Here is a 12,328-nt window from a genome sequence, read left to right as displayed (position 1 = left end):
ATTTCTATCTAGTTTAGATTTTGCCAGTAAACCTTGCCAGATTGCCTTTGAGAGAACGTTGGGTACCCCTTGGTAGGAAAATGGAAACTTGTGCTCACTTGATAGGCTGCTCAGGCTCAATCTAGGGCTTCTATTAATATTATGCCACCTGGAAATCTTAAATTATTTCTTGCTTTAGAAACCTGTGAGGAGTGTTAGATGGGAGTATATTGTATTTTATGGGAGTTTAGCAGAACACATGAATATTTTATACTTAAGCAAAATGTCTTGACAATTGCCTTTCACATTTTATTTTAGTTTCCTTAGATACCAAAGGTTTTTCCTTAGACTTATTTACTTGGGTAATGAATATGCCATTCCTCATGGCCCAGCGAGGTTCTGATGTCTAATTGGATAAACTCACAGAGGCTGAATTGGACCTTAGGAAAGGAGGTCAACAGATACATCTTTTTTTATGTGAAAAGCTGAGGGAGTAATTTGTTAAGAAATTTAGGGCTTACTTGACTGCAGGCACACAGTTCTGACCTGCTTTATGTACGAAGAGCTGACCATCAGGGTTCGTTGGAACCCTCCGTGGACAGGGTGAAAGTCTGCCTCTTTCTGTGCATTGGCCTTCTGGGTAGTGTCATCTTGCTCTTACAACAAACCTAACTGTAGTATGATTAAAAACACGGGGAAAGAGATAAGAGAAAAGCTAATAATATCAAATTTCTAAAAGACAGGGGAGGCATTTTTATAGATTTCTTGCTTTGAAAATTTTAAGATATATATTTTTCATAACTATGTGCAGACTATTCATAGATTCTGAGGTGAATTTCCACAGTTTTTATTCATATGGCTTGGAGATGGTAACATGAGATAATTGAAATACCATTAGGTGTGTCCTCTCCAGCATAACTCACTAACAAATAATGTTGGTAAAAATGACCATTTAAACATTCAAATGGTAATTATATCTCATATTCATTACTTGCAAAATTAATACCAATGATTAATTAGTTGAAAATGCCATGATTCTAGAATCACGTTTGTCTTGAGCATATCAAGATATCTGTGATGGTAGCAGTGACAACAAAATGAAGTCCCTATTAAATCACATAAGGGAAAAAAAACCACAGTAAGTGAGGATGGAATATGCAAGACAAAATGAATCAAACGACGATTCAGGTTGGGGTTGAAGAAGTGAATAGCAAAAGGCTCAGTGGACGTTGGCTGGAAACCTGTTGAGAGATGTGATGGGGTTCTCTGAGAAGTGATGGAAGTGGGCTTGTTGTTTAAGCATTCATTTGAAAAGCAGATGTTTCTCTGCACTAAGACAACTGACTTTGTCTTCATCACAGATACAGAGCCTCAAAAACTTCTCAGTGCTGGGAGGAGCCACTCCACCCATCCCCTGGCTGACCAAGCTGCCCCGGGAGCCTGTTCCTTTCGGACTGACACTGAGTGCAGTAATGCTGTTAGGAGGCTTTGCTTCCTTGAAGCAAGAAAAAACATGGCAGTGACAGGTAAAATATATATTTATATTTCAACTGTTGGTAAAATGTTGGAAAAGGGAACAATAAAGAACATTCAATCTATTTCTATCTGGGTCTTGCAGAGCTTGACTTTGTGTGACGCACAGTCAGGTCTGGGTCAGAGGAGGCCATGGGCCATAGCAAATGAGGTTAGGATCCAGGAGGATGGGTGTAGGAGCAGGAGCCAGACTAGACTGTGCCAACAACGCGTATAGTATACGTCAGTATCAGATAGAGAAAAGTTCTGGCGAACTGTTTGATATGGGCAACAGTTGGAATTGGTGTTCCAGCCCTGGCAAAAAGAGGTTTGGTAGGATAGTGGGCACAGCAAGAAATGTGCTCCAAACATGAGCAAAAGCTTAGGTCTACATGTGGCAGAGGAATAGCCTGAGACTGACTACACTGGCCCTTGGTATCAGAATGGGACAGGAGAAATAATAAGAAACTTCATGATTGGGGACAACTGCAAAATTTGACATAAGTGCTGATTCCAGGTCAAGAGGGCTACCTCCTGTTTGTCTTTTTTTTTTTTTTTCTGGTGTGTGTGTATTGGGGATAATATTTGCTAGTTGTGCATACTTTTCAGAATAAGTCAGTCCTTTTGAGAGTTTCTGCTGAGATATATGCTAACACTGGTGCTACCATATAATTTTCCGTAGTTATTTGGTATTACATAAATGAAATAACTGTTTGCTGTATTTCCCTTTGTTTTAAATGGCTTTGTTAGCATGGTGTTGATGCAGCCTGTGTCTTCCTAAAATAAAAATCTGAATTTGAGAATAATGCATGCTTTTGACCTCTCATCTGTAAAAAAAGAATTGTATTTTAGAAATGTTTTTTCTTAACATTAGGAATCATATGTTTGAAAAAGAAATATATCTGGGCCATGTTTTTTCCATATTCACTTTACAGATAGGAAATAAGTGTGATTTTCATATAAAAAAATTTAACACTAAGAATCAAATATATACACTTACAGGGTTTTAGAAACATTGTAGAATATTTAGAACAGACTTTGAAATAACTGTATTCTAATACTTTATATTTTCTAGAACTCCCTTATACTCACAAAATGAACTATTATCCTGGAATTGCTCTCATTTCTTCAACACTAATTCTTCTTAATGTTATCAGTATTCCCAAATTGTTTCCACTGAAGCAGTTACATACCATTATTTCTACCTTAAACAGATATGACTGTTAATTGTCAGCACATTTGTGAAGCAAATTGGAAGTCATCTACAGATTTATCAAATAATAATAGGAACTTTGCCACAGAAGAATAATTTAGGTGAAGTGCTTCTACAAAGCATGTGAAAGTGGGAAATAAAAAGGTTAGTTCTAGGCCTGTGAACCAAAATTCATAAGGGCTTAACAATGAATTCTTGATGAAAAATTAAAAAGCAAGCTCATAAATAGAACTGCAAGCACCCTGCTACCTGGAGAAGTTCAGGGCTGTACCGATACAGCTGCGTATATGCAGCCAGCTCTGTGCTCGAGCAATTTCACTTCTTTGGTATATGTGTCTAGTGGGTTATGAAGAGGATGAGTTTTGTGTCATTGGAATATCACCAGCATGTTGAAATTAATATTTTACAAGTTTATTTGGAGTAACAAATTAATTCTCTCTAACTTTAAAATCCAAATAATATCAGAATAATGGAAAAAGGAAAGGGAACTAAATTTAGTGGAGCATGGTACATATCTTATCTTCTTTAATACTCAACCTAAACTAGTGAGATTGTCATCGGGTGTCTCCGTTTGATATTTGAGAGAACCAAAGTGCTGGAAATGGATCTCAGGGCTGCCTTCCTCTCCAAATCCATGTGCTTTTCACAGGGCAAGACACTGAAGACCCTGTTTCTGGTGTTTGCTTTCAGTTTCCTAAGTGCGTGCTCTCTTATGCGTTAGGTGGTGCGAACCTGGTGTCATGTGGAGGATCTGGGCATGTCAGATTCTGGGATACATTTAAGAAGCAGCTTCTAGCTGAATTTTTGGCTCATAGTGGAGTTGGATCCATAATTATGTCTACTGATAAGTCAAATCGATACCTTGCCACAGGAGATCTTGATGGATGGTTGAAAATCTGGAATATAGAGGTAAATTGCAAAAAATTCTCAAATCATCTTTTTAAGTTTTGATTGCCTTTAGCTTCAGGTAATTATGAATCCAGTCTTGTCTGTTTCCAGGATAAAGAAGAAGTGATCAGTCTGAGTATTTTAAAGGAAAATGGTTACATCTACTGAGCAGAAACTTTTAAAAAATAATTTATGGGAAAAAAACCTAGATTTTTCTCAATATTGAAAATCTTCTGTTAATTTACAGTCAAGTTAATCACCCAATTTAGGAATGCAGTATTCTAAACCTAAAGGCATTGCAACAATGTTTGAGCATAAATAATTAGGATATTTCTTACTCAAAGTGAGACTGTAAACATAATTTAAATAGAATACTGGCCTTTCATCTAACATTATTGTCATCCTGAGTTAGCTTGGGATTTTTGTGTCGCTGATTACCTGCTCAATTTTCTAAACATAAAATTGTACAATATGTGACTACCTATACATGATAAAATTCACCTCTTATCAAATAGCTGACTTTACTGTTCATTTTTTTTCTCTCCATCTTTCTTCTCATCCTCTGTCTTTTCTTTCCATTTCTCAAGTTGGTCAAATCAGTTAGTAATCCTTTTTTGAAAGTTAATGCCATTTTCCTAACCTCTGTTATCATCAATCATTAATTCTTTTGCATTTGGATCACAGATTACTGTTCCCAGATGCACCTCCTTTTGTTTCCGCATCACATTTTTTAAAAAAAGTGTTATGCCACTGCAATAATTTAATATTTGGACTTTTTAGAATTTTGGCATTTCTTTTTATTCAGGAGTACTGTCTTAATTCCAGTGAAAGCAAAATCATACAGGCCCCGCCTCTGATAAGATCGCTCCAACCTCATGAAGACCAGATAAGTTCTTTAGAGATCTGTGAGCCTGGGGGCTGCTTACTGATTATCTCCTCCTCTGCAGACTGTAGTATTTGTGTGACTGATATCAGCAGTGCTCCTGTCTGGATCTTTGGCCAGGTAGAAATATTGCTTCTTTATTACTCTAATATTTACTTGACACTTTAGTAAGAACTTGGGCTGATTTCCATTTGAATCTCATTGGCTGTTAATGTTCATTTTCATGGAAGAACCAACTTCCTTTCTGGAGCTGTAAAAGCTCCAGGTGTCTCTTGTCCTGTTTACTGTTATCCATGCCAGCTCCATCAAGTGGAAGATACTCGACACACAGAAAGATGGTGGCTCTCTGCAGCTCCAAATGTTTCAGGATTTCTGAGAAAAACTTCTCCTCTAAAATCTTTGAATTCCTTCAGTTTCAACATTTAATAAAAATACAATGTGGATAAAATTACCATGTTGTTATTAAACAGATAGATGACTGTCAAGTAATAATGAAGATGATTATCAAATACAGAAAATTTGGGGAAAAACAAACCTTCCTGTTCATTGCCTGACTTACTCCTGCCAAATAACAATAGCTAGCACTTGGGGAAACAGAGGCACAGAGAGTTTGAGTAAATTGCATGAGGTCACAGAAGCTGGTAAATGGTAGATTTTGGCTTTTAACTCAAACGGGCTCATATCATGCTTTTAACTCCTTCCTCCCATGAATTATGTTCTGATTTAAACCCGCCTGGAAAAAAAAGAAAAAAAGAGAAATGGTAGTTGGGGACATGGAATAAAGGAAACATTCATTGTCTCAAACTTCTTTTTTTCTCTTTGTTTTCATGGTGAAACATATGTTTCCTTTGTTCTCTTTTATGGGGAAAAAATAAATACATGCTTCTCTTCCCTCTGTGTTTTGGGGGACAGAATATTGATCTGGTTCAACCAGTACTGTGGAAACCTGGTGGTGTGAGGTTACGCTGAGACTTCTCTCTCTGCCTGGCCGTTTGGCTAGGCGCTGCGCAGCAGCCTGCGGCCCCGCGCTCCTGCCCTGAGAGGAGGACAGTTCTCTTCCGGCTGGAAAACAAAGTCTGTCGTTCTCTAATTTTGAAGTCAGTTTGATGATGTCAACCTGTGCTGAAAGAATTCTGTACAACCCTGTGGGGCGTGGAGGGTGATGGTAAATCAAAAAATAGCCTGAGATGGGGGACCCACGTTTGGCAGGGTAATGAGGGAGTCTCTGTAACACTCAAGAGCTGTACTGTCTCTTCTGCTCTATAAATAAGGCAAGTGCTAGACTTTTCTCAGTCAAGAAATAGAGCGTCTGAGGGGGAGCGCAAACGGGTGTGCGGGTTGGCGTGCGGTGAATGAGGCAGGGCGGGGCATGGTGGCCCTCAGAGCACAGAAGCAGTAGGAAAGCTGCTCTGGCAGTGGACGGGTTGATGCACCGCCCACGCTGCCCTATGGCCATGTGCATGTGCTCTGCGGAGATGAGGTGCAGGTAGCGCAACAGGCAAAGAAACAAAGCGTGATCGAGCAGGTGTTACCTGGAGTGTAAGCGCCTCAGGACTGAAGAGAGAAACAGGACTGTTCTAGGTGTGGGTGCCGTGCAAACTGTGCCCACCAAACACAATCTGTAGCTAAATTTTATTTTAATTAGAAGCATGTGCTGGTAAAACTGTTCATTTGTATGCCTTTGATATTTTTCTTTAGCTATTTTGTAAAGTGTTTTGTATTTCAGAGGACTTTAGCCTCTAAAAACCTTCATGACAATAGGTTTTTTTCCCCTTCTGTTGAAGACAGGAAAAGAGCCACCTGAGCTAGGATAGTTTTAGTAAAGCAAAAGCTGGCAAAGCAGGGGCAGCTGGGCTTTCTCTTCCCTTCTGCTTGAGTTTTTTTTTTTTTTTTAAGGTGTCTTGAATATGAGTGCTGCTAGTCCCAAGGGGTACAGGAGGAGGGCTGGAGGTGGGGGGGGGGGAAAGAGAATAAATTAGTAGGTACTGGAAAATAGCAGCAGTGAATGCCCTTCTCATGATGTGTATGGAGAGACAGCCTTTTAGGGAAAGAACAGAAAACTCTGGAAGGCAGATGGTAATACATAGATAATAATAAGATATCTAATTTATAAACATAACTAAGATAATCAAAACAATTTTTACTGAACAAACTTGATTTGTATAGTGTAATGACTTTTGCCCTACATTTGAATGTTGCATTTGTCTTTTAGTTGAATTAATTCTGGTCTAGCAGTTATAAAACAGGAGGAAAAGCAATAACATGTATTTTAATTTCCTACCTTAAGACAATCACATGCAGTCTGATTAAACTATTTAAAATTTAGAGCTTTGTGATTCAATATATTTCATGAAAGAAGTTTTTTAAAGAAAAATAACTGAATAATTTTTGTAACAGCTATTAATCTGAGGTTGTTTTTCAAGTTAGATATTTAATAGGAAGTGGTGCAGTATGTCAATTTCTAGAGTTGAAGAATAGTGGGGATGGTTTATCCGTGGAGATACATTTATCCCTGGAAACTATCAGATGATTGTGGTATAACAAGACATTCAATGCCGGGCACACTTCTTCAGTGCCCCTCTTTAAGCGCTAGCCAGGGGTGGGATTGGTGGAGTTTGTATATGGCCCCTCTCCTCATCCAGGGCCCAGTGATGTTGATTGTGCCTATTTACCCTGGTTTAAAAGTTGATTTAGTTGCCCATGTTTGACTGTTAGAGATTTCATGTAAGATCCACATTTTTTTTGCCCCTCTTGAAAAGGAATATACATCATTTCCTGAGAATAACTGTAAAACAGGTTCTAATTTAGTGCAGACTCCACCTATCCCTATTGCCAGTGAGCAGAAGGCTGTTTCATTAGCTAGTTATCCGTTCATCCACTGACACTATCTTCCTGATCCTGCAGGCATTTCTTTCTGCAAACCCTTCAGGTAAGGTATCAGTTTGTGGGCCGGTCAGATATCCAAGGGATGCCTAATGTTTCCCTCAGGTTACACAGGTGCATGCCTGGTGCTGTCCTGGGTATCTGACAGGAACTGATGTATGACAAGGAACTCAGGTCTGCACTTCAAATAGAAAATAGATTGTCAGTGGGAATTTTTGCTAGATTTACACATACTAATTGTAGCCAAGGTCTGTGAAAGCAGTAGATGTATATTTTCTGGGGAAAAAATGCTGAATAGTTGGACTGGTTTTTGAGAATTTCTTTAGCAAATAAGATGCGAAGAAAGTAGTTGTATGAAAAACTAAGTCTTGACAATTCTTCAATAAAAGCTTTGTTTTTTCTTTTTAGTAAATATAGATCTTGCTATTCAATATTTTAAAGTGGGAATGTCAATTATTTTATAGTTCATTAGAGAATTTTTGTTTCTTATGGCACTTTCTACCTTTTATTAAACTTACATGCATATGTCTCATCTCCCTTGTGTGACTGTAAGTTCCTTGAGGATAGGACACATGTCTTATTCATTTTTTGTGTGTCCCCAGGACTTCAGTTAGTAGTGTGGCACACAAATGTTCAAGGAAAATAAATTTCATAAAAGTAAATCTCTTTGTCTTTTTCAGGCAAAGCACTGGCATATCGAAAAATTTTCCCTTCCTAAAAGAGATACTAATTTAATGGAAAGTGACATTGGAGAAGAAAGCATAAGGGAAATTCCTTTACTTTCTAAGGAGGAATCCCATTTAGACCCATTAGAACATCCTCTACTTGATAAGAAAAACAAAGATGACTCCACGTACAAGTAAGTATTTAAGTGTTATCCGGATGTGAATTGGAGTCTAGATGAGACCTAGATAAGCGGGCAGCTTCCTTCTGTGCTCTTTGGAATGTCCAATAACTACCTCAGGATTTCTCTGAGATTTCGGGAATTGGTAGGAGTGTGTGTGTGGCAAGAGAGAGCTTATGTTCTCAGGGTTATATCTGGTTCTTGTTTCTTGACCCCATTGAATTCTTGATTTCCATTCAGTTTCTTCTAGCCTTTTGCTTCTGCTCCATCATTAACCTAAATGTAGAAATGAACTTCTTTCTGAAAAACAATATATATGTGTGTGTGTACTGTATCTTTCTATCCTAGAATGTATGTCAGATTTTACTCCTGGTTTTGGTAAGGTGCATGAGCTCACCTTTGAACATTGGACATGACCCTCTTTTTAATGCTTCTGGAAGGGCCCTGATGCTGTTCGGCCATTTCTTCTCTTCCCGTCACTCTGCTGATCCCATTTTTATACTCCTCGTACTCTCCATGTCAGACAGTTTTAGTTATTTCTTTGTTTCCTATTCTCTTCTAACCCATGCTCTCATAATTTCACCTTTCATATTAAACAACTATTTTTTTGAGAGGAAGGTTTTATTCTTTGTGTTTTCTTCTATACAAATGATTTTTTAAAACCATATGTGTATATTACCTTTTTGGGGTTCATAGAAAAGTTGCACAAAAAGTAGAGCATTCCTCCACATCCCATTCCTACCCCGCATAGTGTCTTGTGTTAGAGTGGTACATTTATTACAACTGGTGAACCAATATTGATACTTTATTATTTGCCAAATTCTGTAGTTTACATTAAGGGGGTACAGTTGAGGGTTCTTTCATGAACTCTGTGTTGCACATTTCCACATTAATGCACTCTCTGGCCAGTCTCTGTGGCTCCACCCCACTAGCTGGGGTTTCCTTCAGCTTTTCTGCTATAGCTCCTCTCACAGGTACAATTCTCTTGCACAACTTCTATGTTTGCTTCTGCTTGGCTGGTAGGAAACCCATGCGTGCTTGATGCACCACCTGCACCCTGCTCTCTTTGGTAGTTCCAGCTACAGCTTTTTGCCTACAGACTTTTGTAGGTATTAAAGAGTCATTGGTTCACTATGTTCCTCTGATGGTTATCCCAGGGGTCATACAGGCAAACTTCTTTGACTGGCTTGTGAGTGGGGGCTGGAGCTGAAGGAGAAGCTTCCCTCCCTACGCACGGGAGTGGGAGTCACCACACTCCTGCAAATGCTCTCCTCTCCTCCTTCATCACATTTTGGTTTGTTTGTATCTATGAGTGCTGGTTGGCACCACCACGTCAGTTTGGGAGCTACCTCCTTGGCCTGCACAAGGTATCTAGCCCCTCACTTTGAAATGTGGGAATATTTTTTACCTCTTAATTAACTATTATGCTTTCAGACTTTTTGGACCTCTGCTGACAGGGTGATAGAAGAAAAAATTCCCTTTTAAACATCCTGTTATACTAAATTACACTTTGGTATTTGTTCTTCCATTTCCTTGAATTATGGCTTGCTGAAATGTCAAGTGGCATTTTACTTTTGGGCAGAGGGATCTTTTCTATTAGAAATATAGCATGACCAATCCTGCACAATAATAGAATGCAGAGGCTGGAAAGGCCTTAGGTAGGATGAAATGCCCCAACCCAGCTATCCAGTACAATTTTACAGATCAGGGAATAAAGTTACCCCAGGGAAACACAGGCAGATCCCTGGTTCTATTCCTGTCACACTCCTAGAGGAGGGGAGGCAAATGTTAGATGATTCCTATTTAAAAGTATTTCAGCTAATAGTCTAATTCTCCATTTCTTTTGACAAACTCAGTTATTATTTTTTTTATCAGCCTTTCCTTAGATTTAAAAATTGTCAGTTTGAACTGTTCCCTTCCCTTCTTCCTTGACTTCTCTTCCATATTACTTCATTTCCCATTGCTCCTTGATATTTTTTTATATTATGAAAATTAGTGCTGATGCCTTGGTTCTTAAATTCACAGATCCCTCTTAAAAGTAGAGCTTTGTGTTCTGGTGGGTTAAATAAGAGTACATCCGAGTGATCTTCTTGCATTAGTTATAAGTTTCTATAGACCTTGGGAGACATTTCCAGCAATAAGATCAAGGTTATCTCTATTGTATTGTGTCTTTTTATATAACCATACATCAAAAAATATCTATGATCTTTAAAATGTCTGCCTTTATCTGATTCAGATGTCTGGATTGAAATTATTCTAAGACTTTGTGGGAACAAGATATTACAGAATTTGGAATTACTGAACTAATTGAAATAAAAAGGTTAAAAAATGTTTCCTCAGAAATGTCTTGGCAGGTCCATCCTTCACGTCTTCCAGGAACATGACCAGGAATCCCATGGGGAAAACAAGCAAGGGCATGTAATTGTCAGCTGTAAAATGCCTTTCATGGCCTCTATCCAAACCTGAAGAGATTACAGATCATTTTTACCTTAAGGGAATATTATTCTGAAGATAACACTATTCCTAATCAGATTAGTAAATCCTAGGAGGGAATCATGCCAGTTCTTGTCCATATGAAAAAAATATGAAAGAAAAATAAGTATGTGAAAGTATTTAGAGAAACTAACGGGGGAAAAGCATATTTGGTGAGTGAGTATGCAGGTGGGGTATTTTTAGATGGGAATAGTAAGGAAGATGGGGAAGTGAAAAGAAAAAGCCAATAGAAAATGGAAAAATGAAGGAAGAAAACCAATTGATTTAAAGCTATATTCTTGTCTTAATTCCGGATTCTCTTTCCAGGATAAAAATCTTGGCATATGTTATCTTCTGGCTTATACATAAATATTAGATTTCCATAGTGCTTAAGGTATTTTATAATGTCATGTGTGAAAAATAGGTAGGTGGTAAAATGTCATCTTCAGTGTAGGTCCTGAGGAGATGAAGTTGAATATAGAATTTGCAAGAGTAATAGGAAGTCCTAAAGCTAAATTAACAGTTGCTCCAAAGAAATTCTTTTCTTTAGGTTCTGCAAAAATTGAATTAGCATTAGAAAATGAAAAAAAATAGTAAGAAATAAATGAAAAGATAAAATAGGGAACAAAATCACAGGGGAAACATTTGTCTTAATTTATAGCAATATATGGTTTCTGGTTTCACAAAATTATTCTCATCGAGAAAATTTATGGATAATATGAATGATTTAGACAATATAACCTTGGAATATTTCTTAATTGAAAAAATAATACATGTTCATTAGGGGAAATTATGGAAGTACAAATAAGGAGAAGAAGATGAAAAATCACCTGCAGCAAAACCATTGCTAACACTTAGGCATTTCACTGTTGAGGCCTTGTTCCAAGCACATGTAAGCAAATAAGCAAATGTACATTTTATAAAAATAAGGACCTAGGATACATAGTTTATAACCTGTTTTTTCACTAAGAAAATATACAGTATGTACATTTCCATGCTGATTAATATAAGTGTTAAATGGTTAAGGGTCTGTGGGTCATTTTGCTAATTTGCTGTCCTGACATGTGGGGTCCCCCAGCAGCCCTGAAACAGCTGCCTCAGGGCCGGCCCTGCATGTTGTTGTGTTAAAACTGTTGCCATGATATCTCATCATTGTTTTACATTGGATTTTTGATTATGTGTGAGAATGAACGTTTCACATATTAAGCTTTAACAACTCAATAATGACCTTGGAAGAGGTATTAGGCGTCTACTAGATTAATTCCTATCGCATCCTTAAGAGAAGTACATCTATTCCTTGAATAATTCCTATATGATATGCTCCCCTTCTTATAGACAGGCTTCTCTGTTCCTGAACCACTCTTCATTATTGAATGACTCTAATGTTAAGTCACATCTATCCATTTATAGGACTGTGTCTCTTTCATCGATCTTCATTCTTATTCTAGGGCAACAAAGAGCAAGTCTACTCCACTTGCTGTTATCTAACACATTTCCCTTTGCTAAGACTTAAAAAGTTGCTTGTGGGGAAAGGGTTAATTATTAGAAATGAAAATAAAACAATGAGATGGAAAATGAAGCAGAAATTTCCATTAACTTTTCAGTAAGTGTGTATAAGGCAGAAGGCACACTGAATACTTTTTAGATATGAGAA

At 37.8% G+C, this 12,328-nt stretch overlaps 1 protein-coding gene across 2 annotated transcripts in view; it reads left to right on the top strand.

The window, feature by feature from the left end:
* WDR49 (WD repeat domain 49) overlaps positions 1–12,328 on the top strand; it is a 141,943-nt gene that overhangs the window by 107,189 nt on the left and 22,426 nt on the right. Inside the window, exons 12-15 of one of the 2 annotated variants that reach the window (XM_036898385.2) lie at positions 1,341–1,505; positions 3,426–3,613; positions 4,398–4,595; positions 8,039–8,217. In XM_036898385.2, the coding sequence (XP_036754280.2) occupies positions 1,341–1,505; positions 3,426–3,613; positions 4,398–4,595; positions 8,039–8,217 (730 nt within the window). Of the gene's footprint in view, positions 1–1,340; positions 1,506–3,425; positions 3,614–4,397; positions 4,596–8,038; positions 8,230–12,328 lie in introns of both variants that reach the window. The other variant, XM_057499808.1, reaches the window with a different exon arrangement.

The sequence above is a fragment of the Manis pentadactyla genome, chromosome 1 (assembly GCF_030020395.1).
Source record: "Manis pentadactyla isolate mManPen7 chromosome 1, mManPen7.hap1, whole genome shotgun sequence".
In the NCBI taxonomy this organism is placed as follows: domain Eukaryota; kingdom Metazoa; phylum Chordata; class Mammalia; order Pholidota; family Manidae; genus Manis; species Manis pentadactyla.
This window is presented reverse-complemented; position numbering and strand designations above follow the sequence as displayed.